Source organism: Dunckerocampus dactyliophorus, chromosome 1 (assembly GCF_027744805.1).
Source record: "Dunckerocampus dactyliophorus isolate RoL2022-P2 chromosome 1, RoL_Ddac_1.1, whole genome shotgun sequence".
Lineage (NCBI taxonomy): Eukaryota > Metazoa > Chordata > Actinopteri > Syngnathiformes > Syngnathidae > Dunckerocampus > Dunckerocampus dactyliophorus.
Window position 1 is genome coordinate 6,459,035 of NC_072819.1, and position 20,966 is coordinate 6,480,000.

The 20,966-nt window shown below is 41.1% G+C and overlaps 1 protein-coding gene across 1 annotated transcript in view; it reads right to left on the reverse strand.

The window, feature by feature from the left end:
* Positions 1-907: 907 nt before the first annotated feature.
* Positions 908-20,966, reverse strand: part of LOC129182465 (uncharacterized) — a 42,656-nt gene continuing 22,597 nt past the window's right edge. The window contains exons 11-17 of the mRNA XM_054778627.1: positions 19,358-19,444; positions 16,672-16,824; positions 14,162-14,291; positions 14,044-14,076; positions 13,783-13,880; positions 12,726-12,809; positions 908-2,204 (exon numbers count right to left, since the gene is read on the reverse strand). Of these exons, the coding sequence (XP_054634602.1) occupies positions 2,103-2,204; positions 12,726-12,809; positions 13,783-13,880; positions 14,044-14,076; positions 14,162-14,291; positions 16,672-16,824; positions 19,358-19,444 (687 nt within the window). The 3' untranslated portion in view covers positions 908-2,102. The remainder of the gene's footprint in view (positions 2,205-12,725; positions 12,810-13,782; positions 13,881-14,043; positions 14,077-14,161; positions 14,292-16,671; positions 16,825-19,357; positions 19,445-20,966) is intronic.

Genomic DNA, 20,966 nt, shown 5'->3' on the forward strand with positions numbered 1-20,966 from the left:
AGACATATGTAAGACTCGGAGAATTCCTTTTTTGCCTCCAGTTCTGTACAGTACTTCCTGTGGTGGTTATTGTCTCATCAATGTAACATTGCTGACACCTAGTGACCAATGTAGAATATTACATATCACGTCTTTGAGTGAGTCTTAATGCCTTATTTGTATTTTACTTCATTTAGCCATTTTTATGCTTGAAAATGCTTCACTTAGGCCAAAACAATGTAACATTTGCTTAAATATCCATTTTTTTTCTCATCATAAGGTGTAAAGAGCAATGATTTAGAAATTAATATATTTTTAAAATTCAAAGAATAAAGTGGCTTGGAATTACATGTGTCCTGTGATTGACAGGCAACCAGTCCATGGTGTACCCTGCCTCTCACCCAAAGTCAGCTGGGATAGGCTCCAGCTCCCCCGTGACCTTAATGACAAGCTAAAGAAAATTGATAGATAGTAGTTTTCTAGATAAACATTACCAGGTAAAAGTTTGGAGACGCTTTGCCATGCAACTGAATGAGAAGGTTTCTCCAAACTTTTGAGCATTAGATTATTTTTCTCACTACTTAGAAGTCACTCTCACTATGTGCTGAGAAAGGACAGGGAGAGTTGGCAATCAAGACTACTAGCTTTATGTACAGTTGTCCCTTGACGAATTTAGCAGCTCTATCACGTTTTTTCAAAAATGTATGAATAAATCATGCTGTTTCAAGGTTGACTAAGGCCTATTATTAGTCCAAAAATATGCAGTTTTAAGCAAATGTTATGTACTTTTGACCCAGATGAAGCATTTTCCAGCATAAAATGACTGAAGTAAAACCAAAATATACTGTATATACATTTGAAAGATGCATTCAAAGACGTTATATGTAGTATTCTACACTGGTCATTAGGTGTCAGTAACGTTACATTGATGAGACAATAGCCACCGCAAGATGTACTGTACAGAAACCGGAAGTTGAAAAAAAAAACAAAAACAAGGAACAATAAGGAACTCTCCCAATTCTAACGTGAGCGTTTATATTAAGTCTTATTTTCTCTTATTTGGTCTACTGTATTAGTTAATACGAACGTTTTATGTCTTATTTGTTCCTTATATGTCTTATTTTTTTATTATGTCTACTATATTGGATGAGTGTTTTAAATCTTATTTATGCCTTTGTCGTATTAATGCCTTATATGTCTTATTTCCTCTTATGTCTACTATATTGTGTAATACAAGCATGTGTCTTATGTATGCCTTATGTCTTATTTTATTTTATGTCTTATTTATGCCTTATGTCTTCTCTTAAAATGTATACTATATTGCGTAATATGAGTGTCTTATGAGTGTCTTATGTATGTCATGTCTTATGTATGTCTTACATGTCTTCTCTTATGATTATGTCTTTATGCCTTGTATGTCTTATTTCCTTTTATTATGTCTACAACATTGGGTTAGACAAGTGTTTTAAGTCTTATTTATGCCTTATACACTCTTTTTCAAAGTGCTTTTTGTCTCACTCCCCCTTCTTGCATTTGCATATTGTAGCTCTACTTAAAACCTCATTAAAATCCAAATGTGCAAAATGCAAATTCTAGCAATTTTTCAACTGGTCTTAAGATTTTGTGTTATTTTCTCTTATGTTAACTATATTGGGTAATAGGAGTGAAAAGGTGACTATGGGGTGTTATTTCATGTCTAGAGGACTCTAATAGCGTTAAAAAGCATATTTAAAAGGTTGTAAACAGGTTTTCTATGCTTTAACTATGACAATATTCCCTTTATAAATCCTGCTTTGCAGAAATTCACTTATCGCAGTCGGGACCAACTCACCGCCATAAACGAGGGATTTCTGTAGTAAGATGCGTTCTACATCAGTGATTCTCAACTTGTGGGTTTCAGTGGAAAAAAGTAATTTCAAGAAATGAATGACCCGATGTCCGTGAATGCACCTCGCGTCTGTGCTCCGCCGCCATGATGTGCGTGCCCATATAAACCGTGCAAAAGTTGCAAACAATCCCTTTAAATATCAGATATTTGAGACATATGCCCGCAATTTGTGTGGGCTCTTGTCATTGATGGGTGCCGGTGGGTCCTGCAGCCAAAGCCGTTGAGATCCGCTGCCCTACATCACGTCAGCACGCGCCCGCTTGAAGTCGTGGATGAACTGACAGATGAAGCCAAAGAGCTCCTGAGAGTCTTGGTCGGCCGCCTCGCCAAACTTCACCTTGCAGAGAGGAAACACACACACGTTGTGAGTGGCGCACACACACACACTTGCAGCTCAGCACATTAGCTGACAATTAGTGAGTGCGTTTGTGCTAATCAGGGCCATGCTACCATGTGCTGCATGTGTGGTCCTAACAATGGTGGCTTTCATTTAATGACCTCATGGAGTGCCGCAGCATGCCGGCCGCTCCCTCTGCTGGGCTTTAGCAGCGACTCTGTCATGGAGAGCTTATTCCGCACTCACATGGCCAGTCAGGGGTCGGCGATATTGAATTTTCAACTTTTCCAAAGGTTGACGGGGGTTAAGTGGACTAATCAGCGTGGCGCATGCTGGGGAGTGTGCGCCGTCGTTCCGACTAAAATACCATGACACGCTTTATTTCCCTATTTCCTTGCTGGATGATCATAATGCAATATGTTGCATAGATAGATAGATAGCACAGTAAGAAGCCACACTGGGACTCACACAGTAAGAATGTGTGTGTGTGTGTGTGTGTGTGTGTATATTTATATATCTGTATTATGCCTAATTGTGCACCCAGTGACTGTCGGATCGACAGTCTGAACTTGATAGTCTACATGAAAGTCACCTAATTAAAAGTTCTTCGTCCTCAACAAGAACTCTGCAAAAGGTCGCTCGAAATGTTAGCCCCTCCCCCTCCCCGCCATTCCCCGCCCCAAAAAGTCTTACAAGCGTCCTCCAGTGTTGAATACATTGAACAGCTCCACTACTTAGGGTCATCATGGAACATTCTCCACACTTGTGACACCACGACACGAAATATTATTCATGAAATCATAGAAGAAATATTTTTTATTCCCAAAGGTGCTGCAGCACAGTCACCCTCCATCCATTACCCTCCCACCCAGCACAGGCCTGCAGGGCTACGTGATACACTACATTATATTACATCAGACTACACTACACAACATTACATTACACTACATGACATTACATTATACATTACGCTACAATAATACACTACGTCACATTATAGTACACTACACTACATTACATTACAGTACACAGCATTATACATTACACAACATTAATACGCTACATTACATTAAATTATAGTACACTACACTATATTATACATTACATTACACTACATTATAGTACATTACATTACAGTACACTACATTATACATTACACCAGTGTCTTTCAACCACTGTGCCGTGGGAAAGTATCCAATTTCACCTAATTATTATCTGCAAATAATGTGCCGTTGTCGAGGGTCTGCTGTCTAGTAATGATCTGGAGAGTAACCATGTAATACACTTCCATATCAGTAGGTGGCAGCAGGTAGCGAATTACTTTGTACAGACAAAAGCATCAATGCATGGCTAGCGAAACAGCAAAGGAGGAGTTTTTGAAAAGGAAAGATCCTAACTCTGAACTGCACCCTGGTAAAAATTCGGACCCAGATTAAGGAGGTCATCTATGAGTAGACATACGATTGGAGGTCAAAAGAAAGCAAAGACGGATAGCTGAAGCAAAATCTCTTGCGCGAGGCAATACTAGCTGTCTTTCACTTGGAATTCCTTTCACTGGGGATGCAAGGAAACGACTACGTTGTGCTTGGTGTGTGGTGAAAAGCTATCCAACAATGCTCTGGTCCCAAGTAAGCTGAAACACCATCTCCAAAAGAGACAGAGTTGTTGAGGAAGAGCGTTGTGTGTGTCTTTTTTCAATTCCTGCCAGGATATTCACTCTGTGTTCATCCAAACAGGCCCAGGTTTCACAGAGTGACAGGAAATGGGAATGATTCTGAAATACTTTTTGTGTTGATTTGATTCCTTCACTATTCCTACATTAAATTACACTACATTAATACACTACACTACATTGTACATTACACTGCATTACTACACTACATTACATTACAGTACTCTACACTACATTATACATTACACATTACTACACTATACATTACACTACAGTAATACACTACACTACATTACATTATAGTACACTACACTACGGTAATACACTACACTACATTACATTATAGTACATTACACTACACTACATTACATTACAGTACACTACATTACATTATACATTACACTACATTAAATTGCATTAAATTACACTACATTAATACACTACACTATACTACATTACATTACACTATATTGGACTTAATTACACGACACTACATGACATTGCATTACACGACACTACACTGCATTACACTACACTACATTACACTACACTGCATTACACTACACTACATTACATTACATGACACTACACTGCATTGCACTACACTACATTACATTACACACTACATTGCATAACACAACACTACACTGCATTACACTACACTACATTACATTGCATTACACGACACTACACTGCATTACACTACACTACATTACATTACATGACACTACACTGCATTACACTACACTACATTACATTACACACTACATTGCATAACACAACACTACACTGCATTACACTACACTACATTACATTGCATTACACGACACTACACTGCATTACACTACACTGCATTACACTACACTACACTACATTGCATAACAACACTACACTGCATTACACTACACTACATTACATTACATTACATGACACAACACTACACTGCATTACACTACACTACATTACATTACATGACACTACACTGCATTACACTACACTACATTACATTACACAACACTACATTGCATAACACAACACTACACTGCATTACACTACACTACATTACATTACATGACACTACACTGTATTACACTACACTACATTACATTACCCAACACTACACTGCATTACACTACACTACATTGCATAACACAACACTACACTGCATTACACTACACTACATTACATTACACAACACTACATTGCATAACACGACACTACACTGCATTACACTACACTACAATACATTACATGACACTACATTGCATTACACTACACTACACTGCATTACACTACCCAACACTACACTGCATTACACTACACTACATTACACTACACTGCATTACACTACACTACACTACATTGCATAACAACACTACACTGCATTACACTACACTACATTACATTACATTACATGACACAACACTACACTGCATTACACTACACTACATTACATTACATGACACTACACTGCATTACACTACACTACATTACATTACACAACACTACATTGCATAACACAACACTACACTGCATTACACTACACTACATTACATTACATGACACTACACTGCATTACACTACACTACATTACATTACACAACACTACATTGCATAACACAACACTACACTGCATTACACTACACTACATTACATGACACTACACTATATTACATTACATGACACTACACTGCATTACACTACACTACATTACATGACACTACATTGCATTACACTACACTACATTACATTACATTACACAACACTACATTGCATAACACAACACTACACTGCATTACACTACACTACATTGCATAACACGACACTACACTGCATTACACTACACTACATTACATTACATTACATGACACTACATTGCATTACACTACACTACACTGCATTACACTACACTACATTACATTACACAACACTACATTGCATAACACAACACTACATTGCATAACACAACACTACACTGCATTACACTACACTACATTACATTACATGACACTACACTGCATTACACTACACCACATTGCATAACACAACACTACACTGCATTACACTACACTACATTACATTACACAAAACTACATTGCATAACACGACACTACACTGCATTACACTACACTACATTACATTACACAACACTACATTGCATAACACAACACTACACTGCATTACACTACACTACATTGCATAACACAACACTACACTGCATTACACTACACTACATTACATTACATGACACTACATTGCATTACACTACACTACACTGCATTACCCAACACTACACTGTATTACACTACACTACATTACATTACATGACACTACACTGTATTACACTACACTACATTACATTACCCAACACTACACTACATTACACTACACTACATTGCATAACACAACACTACACTGCATTACACTACACTACATTACATTACACAACACTACATTGCATAACACAACAGTACACTGCATTACACTACACTACACTGCATTACATTACATGACACTACACTGCATTACACTACACTACATTATATTGCGTTACACTACATTATACATTACATTACAGTACACTCTCTTTCTCGGCATCCATTCATCTCGGGAGATGATGGTGCAGTGCAGGGGTCACCAACGTGGTGCCCGCGGGCACCAGGTAGCCCCCCACGACCACATGAGGTGCCCGCAAGCCTGCTTGTCATTCAAGTTTTCAGTTAATAATGTGAGAACACTAGAAAGAAAAGTATTGTGAAACATAAAATGTGAGTTGTGGTTACCAGCATTTTGTTAATGTTTTGATAAAACAAGCATATTTGATCTGTTTGGGTTGAAATAAGGTATGAAAATCATTTCTACAAAAATGAGTAGCTCGTGGCCATTTTCATTTTCTAAAAGTAGCTCTCGCAAGAAAAAACGTTGGTGACCAGAAGTTGGTTGCTGTTGTTGTGCAATCATGTACAGTTGCATCTACTAGAGTGGCTGTACAACCCGACCCTAGAATGGCAGTCTTTGGAGCATTTGTTGCATACAAAGGAGGTTGGCGCTAAGGTAGCGACTGTCCTTGCCTTCCTCTTTGCTCTCTTGTCTGCTTGTTGGTTGTTTCTGTTGTTCTCTGCCCTCTTGACTCCGTCGATGACTGCGGCCCTCCAGAGCAGACGATTGTCTGCTGTGCCTTCCCACAAGTTGGGGTCAATGCCAGCTTGCTTCATGTCACGCTTGCAGACATCTTTGAACCGGAGCTGCGGCCTTCCAGTGGGGCGAGCCCCCTCACGCAGTTCGCCATACAAAATGTCCTTGGGGATGCGGCCAGCAGCCATGCGACGAACGTGGCCGAGCCACCTCAAGCGCCTTCCACTAAGAAGGGCAAACATGCTTGGGGTGCCAGCACGCTGGAGAACTTCGGGATTGGTTACCCTGTCCTGCCATCTGATATTCAAGAGTTGTCTGAGGCAGCGTAAGTGGAAGCTGTTTAGCCGTTTCTCCTGCCCGGCATATGTGGTCCAGGACTTACAGCCGTATAGGAGAGTGCTGAGGACGCAAGCCTGGTACACTTTCAACTTGGTGTTCACAGTCAACTCACTGTTGTTCAACACACGCTTGTTCAGCTTGGCCATGGTGGCTGCGGCCTTCCCGATCTTTGTACTGATCTCGATGTTCAGAGAAAAGGAACTGGAGATTGTCGAACCAAGGTAGATGAATGAGTCTACCACCTCAGGGTACGTACCATCGATGCAGATGTCTGGTGGGGTGGGGGTGTCTTGTGCTAGGATGTTTGTTTTCTTCAAACTGATAGTCAGGCCAAACTCCTTGCAGGCATGAGACAGGCGGTCCACTAGCTCCTGCAGTCCAGCTTCTGTGTGAGACGTCAGTTCTGCATCGTCTGCGAACAGTAAGTTCGGATCAGAGCTTCCCGGACTTTGGTCTTAGCACGCAGACGGGCGATGTTATAGAGCTTTCCATCAGCCCTGGTGTGGATATAGATGCCTTCCGTACAGTCGCTGTAGACATACTGTAGCACAGGGGTCACCACCGTGGTGCCCGCTGGCACCAGGTAGCCCCCCACGACAACATGAGGTGCCCGCAAACCTGCTTTTCATTCAGGTTTTCAGTTAATAATGCGAGAACACTAGAAAGAAAAGTATTGTGAAACATAAAATGTGAGTTGTGGATACGTAGCTCTTACACGAAAAAACGTTGGTGACCCCTGCTGTAGCAGCACGGAGAAGAAGATCCCAAAGAGGGTTGGGGCGAGGACGCACCCTTGTTTTATGCCGTTGCTCACAGGAAAGGAGGCAGATGTACCGCCATTGAAACAGACTGTGCTGTGCATGTCCTCATGAAAGGACAGGACCATCTGGAGCAGTTTTGGGGGGCAACCTATCTACCCCAGGAGGCTAAAGAGTCCGCTTCTGCTGACCAGGTCGAAGGCCTTTGTCAGGTCTATGAAGGCAATGTACAGGGGCTTCTGCTGCTCACGGCACTTCTCCTGCAGCTGACATAAAGAGAAGATCATATCCACTGTAGATTGCCCTGCCCTGAAGCCACACTGGGACTCTGGGTACACTCGAGAGGTGAGACTCTGCAGGCGTGCCAGGACGACGCGGGCATAGACCTTGCTCACAATGCTAAGGAGAGAGATGCCGCAGTAGTTGTTGCAGTCACTGCACTCCGCCTTGTTCTTATATATGTGACGATGTTGGCATCGCGCATATCTTGGGGGACGTAGCCTTTCTCCTGTCTTACCGTCTTTCCCAGGAGCCTTCCCACAGGACAGGCAGTTGATGGCTTTGCCGAGTTCTTCCATTGTAGGCAGGGTGTCTAACTCCTCCATGACTGTGAGGTCGGGTAGGGCATCCAAGGCGGTGTCCGTCACAACATTCTGGGTTGCGTACAGCTCCAGGTAGTGTTCCACCCAACGTTCGAGCTGCTTGCGCTGGTCTGTGATGACTTCACCTGTCTTGGTCTTCAGCGGCGCGGTCTTGGTAGCAGTGGGACCAATTGCTGTCTTGATACCGTCGTACATGCCTCTTGCGTTTCCTGTGTCGGCAGCTGTCTGAATCCCACTGCTCAAGTTCAGCCAGTAGTCGTTTGCACAGCGGAGAGTGGTCTGCTGGAACTTGCTTTTTGCAGCTTCGCGAGTATCGCAAGTGCTGGGGCAGGGATTCTGCTTGTAGGCCAGCAGGGCGTTTCTCTTGGCTTCTGCGACTGGTTGCATCTCGTCCCAGTGGGCTTCGAACCAATCTGCGTTTCGATGTTCCTTCCTCCCAAATGCTGTGATAGCTGAGGTGCGGGTGGCATCACGGAGGTGGCACCACTTACTCTCAATGTCGGTATCATTTGGGGCTAGAGTAGCCATCTTCTCATTGAGGACTTCCTGGAAATGCTGGGATCTTTTGGGGTCACTGGCGCTGCAGGTGGTGGGCCCTTTGTTTTGGCATGGTGTATCTTCTTCACTGCCAGCCTCACTCTGCTGCCGACGAGGGAGTGGTCTGTGTCGCAATCTGTGCTGTGGAAACTACAAGTGTGAAGGACGCTTCTCAGGTCTGCACGTCTTGTGATGACTAAGTCAAGCTGGTGCCAGTGTTTTGACCGAGGATGTCTCCAGGATACTTTGTGGCAATCCTTACCCTCAAAGTAGGTGTTCGCCACGCACAGGTCACGATGACAGCACAGTTCCAGCAGCCTCTGTCCATTCTCGTTCATCTTGCCTATGCCCTGTGGGCCTAGGCAAGGCCAGGTGTTGCAGTCAGCTCCCACTCTAGCATTGAAGTCTCCGAGGAGGTATAATCCTTCAGTGCTAGGTGTCTTGCATATTACATCACACAGGACAACACTACTCTACATTACACTACAGCAGGGGTGCTCACACCTTTGAGCTACTTTTAAAAATGACCAAGTCCCAACGATCTACCTCCTACAATTAATATAGAAAATATATTTGTACTATATTTATAAAACAAAAATATGAATACATGTCTATGTACATTGTACATCTACAGTATATTAAGGGTGCTCACACTTTTTCAGCCTGCGAGCTACTTTTAAAATGACGAAGTCCCAAAGATCTAGCTCCTACTATAAAGCCCCGGTCACACCGCCCGAACTTTGCTGTAGCGTCCCTGGAGCGGTGAAAGAAATCATCACCGCTCGTAACCGCGCACAAAATGAGGATTAAAAAAAAGAAAACACGGGCGTTGTCCTAGCGGTGCACCGCTGAAGCCGTCGTTGCTTTAGTGTTGGTTTAACGGTAGCGAACGTTGGTTTAGCGGTGACGCAAGCGTTGATAGAGCGGCGTTCTGCGCATGCGGGCTGGTGGCATCCTCATTGTTCTGTGGGTGGTGTCAAATAAACAAGCCTACTAGTTATTTATGACTTTAATCGCCAAGTCTGCTCGCATGCATCATACAGTACAGCTTCACACTCACACAACTGTTGTCCCATTCGCAGTCCCACAGTGCCCTCTACTGGTCAACATGTAGCAGTATAAATATATTGTGTCTGCAAACACTACACTCATGAAGTGCTGGAAGGCTCATTCCACAGCTCCACCATCAGCTTGTCATATCCATGCTAGTACAGTTTTACTGTAACTTTGAACAAATTCGATATAACTGAGGTTTGCACTCAACGGCTATTCCAAATGGGCTCCTCGTCCATTTCTCCCCGTATTAATAGCGAAATTATGCTCCGCCTCCGACACCTCCATACCAACGGCAAACCAAAGTTCATCACCGCAATGGATCGCTGCTTCATCGCTGCTTCAACGCCTGACACCGTTCCAGCAATCCCGTGTCCGCTCGTAAAGCGCTTACAGCCGCTCCAAATAAGTTTTTGCAATGTTTAATCACCGCCCGAGCAAAGCTGGCGAAGCAGCAGTGGTCCAGAGTTCAAGATTTCTGCGTTGGCGTAGCGGACCCAAGCGTCCACGAACTTCCGTCTCGCGGCGCCAAACTTTGACTGGGCGTTGTTGGAGCGGTGATTAACTTTGCTTTAGCGGAAAATTGCCCGCTCCTCACCGCTGGCAATATTTTGTGCAGCTCAAAACTTTCGGAGCGGTAGGAGGGACCATCAGCGGTGGCCGAGCGTATACGGTGTTGCCTTAACGGGGGCCAACTTCTGTTAAACGGTGGTGCGCGGTTACGAGCGGTGCTGAATTTTTTTCACCGTTCCAGCGACGCTACAGCCAAGTTTGGGCGGTGTGACCGGGGCTTAAATATAGAATATACGATGTACATATATATTTACAATATTTATTTTAAAAAATTATGAGTACTATTTATGTACATTGTACATGTATATCAAGGGTGCACGCACGTTTTAAGCATGCAAGTTAGAAGTCAAAATGATCTACCTCTTTCTATAAAACATAACATATGTCAAATCTAACCATTATACTTTGGAATACTATTGTAAATATTGCTGATTAGTATTTCACATTCGCCTTTTTAAAGTTTACAGGTAATCAAAGTAGTTGACGATAGTAGTAAATGATAGTTTAAGAAGCGGACGTGTAGAAAACGCTCATTTCTGTAGTGGAGTTCATGATGCAAAGCAAAGCCATCAAACAATACCTTTTTTTCTACGTATAGCTGCTACAAGTGAACAGATAACTTTTGTTTAAGATGTAAGCATCTTACCGCTTAGTTAGTTTATCCGTTATCAGAATCATAAAGATGAAAGTTGCATTTCCGTGTGTAGCTTGAAACGCAGCAGGGGAGCAAGAGCCAATCAGGAGAGGAGCTGAATGTCAGCTGACTGATGTCATATGTCATCTCCAGAGTGACTATTACGCGATCGACCCAAACTACCTTGGCAGTCTACCGGTAGCTCGCGATCGACGTAATGGGCACCCTAGCACTACAGTGCACTACATTACAGTGTGCTACAATATAGGTACTACATTACACATGGCAGCACAAGCAGACTAAATATTGAATCAATTCTCTTGGATTTTTCCGTCTGTACGTGTGAGCCCCGCTCGGTGACGGGCCGCATAATCGAGCAAGCGCCACCGCAAGACTTTTAAGGATCGGGGTGGGGGGGGGTAAGATTTAACAAGAGGAGACAAGGCGGGCGGTGCAAACGAGCGCACATGACAATCCCAGGCGCAATATTTGCTGCAGCCCTTCTGCTCTCCAGTGCAAGTTGTGGAGAAAGAGAGCAATCTTATTTTGGCTTCCATAACCCAATCGTCTGCTCCCCCTGCACTCATTCATCATATCTCACCCTGACAGCCGGCAGCAAGCATACTATAGCACACTCTCAATGGAGATGCATTGTCTTTTTGAAATGAAGACCCTTTTTCTTACTACAAATAGAAAGCACCTGATCTCTTGGATATCAATAATGTATCTATCTTTTTTTCCCCATTTTTTGCTGGGGGTTTTTCCCAAATATTTAAACTTTCTTCTCAAATCTTGGTAAATTTTCAAATGACTTTGTTCCTGTAATATTTTGAGTTTGTTTCTCATATTACGATTTTTTTTTAAAAACAAAGCATTTTTAATTTAATATTTCAACTACTAAAATGACAACTTTTTTAGTTAGAATGCAATTTTTTTTCTCTTGATATTTTTGACTTTTTTTGACTTTGACTCAGCAGCAATGGCACGCTGCGAGAGGCCTTGCTTATGCAGCTCCACAATCCCACCACGTTGAAAAAGAGAAAGCTTCTTAGCTTTATTATTATTATTTATTTATTATTACGTTTTAATTGTATTTCTAATTTATTTAACGACCGAATTTTTCCTCCTTTAAAAGTGTGACTGAAGTACAGTACAGGTGAAATACGCATGAGGATGATAAGAGCTAAGTTATTAGCGGAATATGAAGTCAAGGATTACCAGAATGGCGGCATAGAGTTTCTTCATTTCCTCGCAAGACTTTGTCAAGGCTAAAAAATCCATGTTGTATTTCTCCACGGCCGCCTGGGGAGGGAAGACAAAGAAGAGCAGTCTTTAATTTTACACTCAGTCGTCGCTAATGATTGCATTTGAACAATTAGCATCTTTCTGTCTTCATACCGCTGAGTCATGCTTGTGAATAAGATTAGCTAATTGCATTAAACTTGGCCAGGATTTAAAAAAAATGAACTCCAATGACTCGCCCCCCGCCTCTCCTTCATTGCAAGGTGAGTAGAATGGGAGATTTGCATATATGCCCACGCTTTTTATCCCCGGGACCAATTTGGTCCCATTTGACTCCCACAAGAAGCACATATTTTGAATATACTGTAATCCTGACATATTACAATACTTGACTCATGAGTACCTAATAAGTCTAAACCCACTATGCCCACCACGCGGCTTAGGACAGCTTTGTAAAAAAGCAGGCCTCGCTACACATCTTAAAATGCAACTCTGCCAACTATCCATCACTTAGCTACAGACATGAAAGCTGTAAGTTGATCATCTACTTTTTCTTCAGCGAATATGCCAAAAGAGCATTGATGTTAAAATGCCATGTTAGCACTCTAGCGCACATACAGTAGCTATGCTAGTGTTGCTAACATTTGTGTCCTTCCGTCCTCCTTAACGTTACATTGAGTGTGATATATGCCATCTATTACGTTGGACAAGTGCAGAGTTACAGTACGTGTGTTAAAAGTGGATCAAGTACACAAGTACGTAAAATGCTAAAGTGATAAAGTGCTAAATAGTCGGAGACAGGGGTGGAAAAACACAGCTCATTAGCGTTAATTTCTAAAAGTACTATAACACATTGAACAAGTGTAGGGTTACAGTGTGTGTGTTAAAAGTGGATCAAGTACACAAGGAAGTAAAATGCTAAAGTGATAAAGTACGAAGTAGTTGGAAATGGCTGTGGAAAAACATGAGTCATTTGCATTAAAACATAAAAATACAATAATATGGGACCTTTAATTTCAGTAGTTGACGTCACCTTGAGGTCTTTGTTGAAGTTTGCGTGGTGAATTCCTACGTTCTTCTTCTTGGAGCTTTTTGCATACTGGATGACTTTGTGCAGTTCATTCTTTACCACTGAGGAAGCAAACGCACACGTTGGATGAAACAGCGGGTATCCAAAGTGCGGCCCGGCGGCCATTTTCGGCCTCGCAGCATTGGCACCTCAGCATATTGTAAAAATGAACCAAGCTCTGGATAGCTTAGCATATATCGAGTTCTGAAAATGCAATCTACTCACCGTCTACCTCTGCAATCAGGCCTTTGACCGAAGCTAAAAAATAACAAAAAAACAAAAAAAGTTTCACAATATCACTCTTAACAATTTTGTTAGGTAGGTAAAGGTGGTAAATAAGTACCTCCGGGGACTGTTTCAAATTCCGCCAGCTCGTTGGTGAAGTTGTCCAAGGCCGGCTCGTGCAACATGATCTGCTCCACCAGGGCATGGAGCAAGGTGAAGGAGCGCTCTCGCCCGCAGAGCCGCGACAGCTGAAGACACGCAAATATTTACACGATGACATCCGCTGGTGCAACACAACCGATACAGTCACACAAGACTGCATGTGCGTGTAGCCATCTTGTGTGAAGGCCGCACAGTCCATGCAAACATGCCACAAACGCCTACCAAGAGATTTTTATCCTTTTCCTCTCCGGAAGAGGTTGACCTTACCTGTCAGTATTCTCGGTCATTGCATATCAATATTGTTATGTAAAGTTATGATAAAACAATCCTTTGGATTTCAATATTGGGTGTACCTAATGTTGTGGCCGCTTGATCTTTAAACCATCGCCTTCATATCTCAGGCGGGCCTCTGCTTCATTAAAGTAGCTCGAGGACATTTCAGGTGCAGGTGTGCGAGGGCATGTGACGCCGGGCATATAAACCCCCCCCCACACACACACACACACACACACACACACACACACAACCCCCCCGGGTGGGGAAGACGCTCGACAGCTGTTGAAATTAAATTGGGCACAGTTACACGTACATGTACTGTAGTATAGTGCTGCCGCAGCACAAAGCAATTTCAACTCTTAAGAGAAACACACTCAGGTTCAACAGCACTCCTGTTGTTGGGGGGGGGGGGCTTAATTTTTGCCTTTTGGGCTTAAAACATGCCAGCAAAGAAGACATGGATGAAAATGCTATGCTATGCTATGCTATTATTACTGTGCTGCTATACGTATACCATTTTAATGCTTTTGCGTAACATGAGGAAAAATAACATCATTTTAGTAGCATCAAGTTGAAATATTTATATTTTTTTAAGTTTTTTTTTTTTATTTTTTTTTTAGTCAGAATATTATGAGAAACCAACAAAAACGAATAGAGTAAGTTTGGGAATTTAGGTTGGGGAAAAAGTTATGTTATGAGAATAAAGTCAAAATGTCAAGTCAATTTTCCGAGAATAAACTCGAAAAGTAGTGTCGTTTTAGTAGCATCAAGTTGAAAGATTTTATATATTTATGTGTTTTGTTTTTTTTAATTAAAAAAAATTCCAATTGCTGTTTGGGCATCTCTGTGTGGAGTTTGCATGTTCTCCCCGTGCGTGCGTGGGTTTTCTCCGGGTACTCCGGTTTCTCCCACATTCCAAAAACATGCATGTTAGGTTAATTGGAGACTCTAAATTGTCCATAGGTATGAATGTGAGTGTGAATGGTTGTTTGTCTATATGTGCCCTGCCATTGGCCGGCCACCAGTCCAGGGTGTACCCTGCCTGTCGCCCAAAGTCAGCTGGGATAGGCTCCAGCAGACCCCCGCGACCCTAAAAAGAATAAGCAGCATGGAAAATGGATGGATGAATGGATAATGACAAACAGATAAAGTTGTAATTTTGGGAAAATTAGGTTGCGGAAAAGTTATGTTGTGAGAAAAAAGACAAAATTTTAAGACAAAAAAAATCCTATTCTCACAGGAAAAAAAGTAGCAATTTTACAAGCATAAATTCATCATATTGTGAGGAAAAATAATGTCATTTTAGTAGCAACAAATTAAATATTATTATTTTTTTAAAGATAAATACAAAAAATACATTAAAAACAGTAATAAAAAAATGTTGTAACATAAAAAAAAAGAAGTTTTTTTTAAATACATTATTTTTTTTTAAGTGTCAATTTTGTGAGGAAAAACAAATAAAGTTGTAATTTTTGGAACATTACATTGCAGAAAAAGCTTATAATGTTACGAGAATAAACTCAAAATATTATCGGAATAAAGTCATATTTATGAGAAGAAAATTTTTGAAGAAAGTTGAAATATTTTGAGAGAAAGCTATTTCCCAATTTCCCTCTGAAATTTGGGAAAAAAAACAGCTGTAATTTTATAAAAATTAAGTCAAATTGTTAAGAGAAAATAGTCGTACTCTATAAAGAAAAAAGTCACAACTTAATGACAATAAACTGGTGATATGAGGAAAAATCATGTCATTTTAGTAGCATAGAGTTCAAATATTGAAAAAAAGTTTTTTTTTGTTTTTTTTTTAAACGTAATATGAGAAACAAATTAGGTTGGGGAAAAGTTTTTGAAAAGAAAATGTATGTAGATTATAGAAAGTAATTGGGGGAAAAGAAGAGCCAAGTAGATAAAATAATGCATTTTTTATATGACAAGTTTTTTCTTGAAATATATATATATATAAATTGGGAGCAGATTGGAAAAGGTTTGGACACCACCGGCCTAGACGGTGTAAGTTGTGATGTACAGGTACTTTGTTAGTCCAGAACCACAAATGAAGCTAAGCCGCTTCGGCAGGAGGAAGGCCGAGGCTCCAAATGAGGAGAAGCCCTGCAGTGTGTGTCAATGAGCACCGTCTTTCTTATTAGCGCGGCGCCGCAGCTCAATCAAAGGTCATGGGAGACGGCGTACTTTAGTTAAGGAGGAGAGGCGGAATCCCTTGGCCTTTTCTCTTCCGGCGTTCTCGTTGAGGTAATTGCCCACAACCAGCAGGTACTCCAGCACGGACTCCAGCGACCCGCAGGTATGCAGCTGGGCGCACATTCGCGTCTGCTGGCCAATCAGCTGCAAAACAAACACAGCGAGGTTATTTCTGCTGCGCAGCAAACAAGATGGTGAGAAAGTAAGCGAGAGGACTGCTCAGACCAAAATAACTAAGATGCTAAACAGCACCTCATGTGACCCGAAGACATGAATAATCAGCCCCGTGTTGTTGGGCCAGATGATTATTTGCTATGTAATTGTGTCAAGCGCTAATATCCCCCTGGAAAAAAACACACACACACGCACACAATCTCTGGGATTAACAAGCTCAAGTCCAAAGTGAAAAGTAGGACTTTTTTTTCAGGTTAGCCAATGAGCTGTAGAAGGATAGAGGATGTGGGAATTCTAGTTGTTCACGTGGCAGCCTTAGCCGCTGCCGTGTTTCTACTTTAAAACTTCCAAATGTCTTCCGTAGAGGGGCGAGCTCGCCAGGATACAACCTTTAACGCCTCCAAACTTCTGCATCCGGCATGTTTTTAAAAGTATTAAGACCGCCACATTTTCTCCTTAGCCGCCGTTCATGTCAGACAAACTTTTTACTATGTTTTTTTAAAAAAAATTTTTTAAGATAGCTTCATTCTCAACATGTTGTGTCTTTTCACGACGTCATGAAGGGAAAAACTTGCTTCCTTATCACCAAGGCTTTTTTGGCATTTTGAATTTTGTGAACTGATTTCCATGAAACTATGCTGAAAATGTAATGGAATACAAACTTGTAAGCAAATGTTCAGTCAGTTTATTAAAATACAGTGTTTTAAAATTCAGTGTAAAAAAAAATAATAATAGATTTGATGTTTCAAAACTCATAGATACACTTCCGGTAAATTAAGACCAAAGCGACTGATGGTAGCTCAGAGCCAGCCAATCAGGTGTAAAGTGCGTTGTCATGTGACAAAGGTCTTTCAAAAAACGGATGTGTATGTGTGCGTTTAGAAATATCAAATTTGTTTGCACTGACTTTTTATAAAGAGAATTTTTATGAACTGAATTTTTCTCAAGTGAATTTTTATTAACTGAATTTTTGGTGAATTTTTATTAATTAAATTTGAAGAAACAGTATTATTATAAAGTGAATTTTGGTGACCTTTATTTAACATAATTAACTTAATTTTTATAATGAGAATTTTTATGAACTTAATTTTTATGAACTTACGTTTTATAAGGAGAATTTTTACGAGGTGAATTTTAATTAACTGAATTTTTATAAACTGGATTTTAATTAAAGGAGTTTTTACGAGGTGAATTTTTATTAACTTAATTTTTACAAGGTTAATTTTTATTAACTTCATTTTTATAGAGGTAATTTTTAGTAACTGAATTTTTATTAACTTCATTTTTATAAGGATAATTTTTATGAGGTGAATTTTAATTAACTGAATTTTTATCAAATGAATTTTAATGAACAGATTTTTTTAAAGAAAATTTAGATTACTGAGTTTTTACAAGGAGAATTTTGATTAACTATATTTTTATTAACTTAATTAACTGAATTTTTAAAACACATTCATTTTGCATAATTTGATGTAAAAAAAAGAAAAAAAAATCAGTCCACAAAATTCAACGCAAATAATTTAGTTACAATCGAGAAATGGACCTCCGTAAAACCTCCTTCCTCGCGTACTTGATACCGCCTCTGGCCCTCCCCTTGCTAGAGCCCGCCCCGTGTATACACCCACCACTTCGCAAAAAAAAAAAAAAAAAGTAGGCAAAAAGTACGGTTTTGAATATACAGTACATATAAGTTGTATGTTTTTCAGAATAAAGTTGTATGTAACCTCACAAAAACGATATGTAATTCTGAAAAAAAGTCTTTTTTTTTCCTCTGCAAGTAAAAAAAAAAATGGCCATGGCCGTTAGTCATGACTGTTTTATTACTTTTACGTTTTAGTATACATTAATAGTTTATCAAATATTTCAATAAAAGTAACCTCACAAGGAAAATATTAAGTGTATTTGTTTAATAGTCATTTTTTTCCCAGAAAAAATGTGCAATAAATTAAATAAATATAATTTATATTCTAAAAAATATACTATATATATATATATATATAGTTTAAATATATAAAATATTTAAGCAAAAAATAAAAATGCGCCACCACTGTCTGTCTTCATTGTCGGAGCGAGGAATGAAAAATCCAAGAAGAAGAGCTGGGAGGCGTTCAATATCTTCACTGCCTGCAGTCTTTAAAGCCAATAAGCAAAGATCCTCTATAAAGAGAGTCTAATGATGAAATATTGATCCTCACTCTGGCTCCAAAAAAAAAAACCTACATTTATTTATTTACCCGGCTTCATTTGTCTTCCTGGGTGAACTTCGGAAAAAAGAAAAAAAAACACGCTTTGATTTGATTAAGAGTGTCGCCCACTCATCAAATCAAGAGAGTCGTCCTAAAAGCGTTCTGAACACTCTTACAAATCAAACAGATACAAGCGAACAAAAAAAGCTCTTGGTGCATTAATAGCAGTTAGCGCGCTGATGAGCTTTTAGGGACACTCCGAGGCAAACATTTCATTTTTTTTTTTTTTTTTTTTCAAAACGCATGTCTGCACTTACAGGCTGCAGGTCGCTCATGCTGATGGGAAGCTCTCTTAGGGTCAGCAGCAGGTCCAGCTGGGCGCTCAGGTAGGAGATGTCGCACATCTGCAACACACTCATGTTTACTAAATTAGGCATGGAAGGGTTTCTCTCCAAAGTGACATCACCCGCTACTGGCCTGGCATGTCCTGTATATGACACTCCTTTCATATCTTTCCTGATAATAAGTGGGTGATGTATTAGTAACAAAATGATGCCACATCATTTGATAGAAATGAAAATGATCACCCTATAGAGGGGGGAAATCAAAGACACCCCAAAAATGAAAGTGAAAAAATGATGCAGCAGACTGGTCCATTTGGCTAAAATGTCATTGTAGCAACTCAAAATGATTCTCAGTAGTTTGTGTGGCCCCCACGTGCTTGTACGCATGCCTGACAACGTGGGGGCATGCTCCTAATGAGACTACGGATGGTGTCCTGGGGGATCTCCTCCCAGATCTGGACCAGGGCATCAATGAGCTCCTGGACAGTCTGAGGAGCAACCTGGCAGCACCGGATGGACCTAAACATAATGTCCCAGAGGTGTTCTATTGGGTTTAGGTCAGGTGAACGTGGGGGCCAATCAATGGTATCAATTCCTTCATCCTCCAGGAACTACCTGCATACACTATCCACATGAGGTCGGGCATTGTCGTGGACCAGGAGGAACCCAGGTCCCACTGCACCAGCGTAGGTTCTGACAATGGGTCCAAGGATTTCATCCCGATACCTAATAGCAGTCAGGGTTCCATTATCTAACCTGTAGAGGTCTGTGCATCCTTCCAGGGATATGCCTCCCCAGACCATCACTGACCCACCACCAAACCGGTCATGCTGAATGATGTTGCAGGCAGCATAACGTTCTCCACGGCATCTCCAGACCCTTTCACGTCTGTCGCATGTGCTCAGGTTGAACTTGCTCTCATCAGGGAAGAGCACAGGGCACCAGTGGTGTAGTTGCCAATTCTGGTGGTCTATGGCAAATGCCAATCGAGCTCTACGGTGCTGGGCAGTGAGCACAGGGCCCACTACAGGACGTCGAGCCCTCAGGCCACCCTCATGGAGCCTGTTTCTGATTGTTTGGTCAGAAACATTCACACCAGTGGCCTGCTGGAGGTCATTTTGTAGGGCTCTGGCAGTGCTCATCCTGTTCCTCCTTGCACAAAGGAGCAGATACCGATCCTGCTGAGGGTTGAAGGACCTTCTACGGCCCTGTCCAGCTCTCCTGGAGTAACTACCTGTCTCCTGGAATCTCCTCCATGCGTCCAGGTACCGCAGTGATGCCCTGGTCCAGATCTGGGAGGAGATCCCCCAGGACATCATCCATAGTCTCATTAGGAGCATGCCCCAACGTTGTCAGGCATGCGTACAAGCACGTGGGGGCCACACAAACTATTGAGAATTATTTTGAGTTGCTACAATGACATTTTAGCCAAATGGACCAGTCTGCTGCATCATTTTTTCACGTCTATCAAATGATGTGGCATCATTTTGTTACTAATACATCACCCACTTATTATCAGGAAAGATATTTAAGATCATTTTTCCCACAGTTTAGATCTGATGTGTTTTCAAAGTGTTCCTTT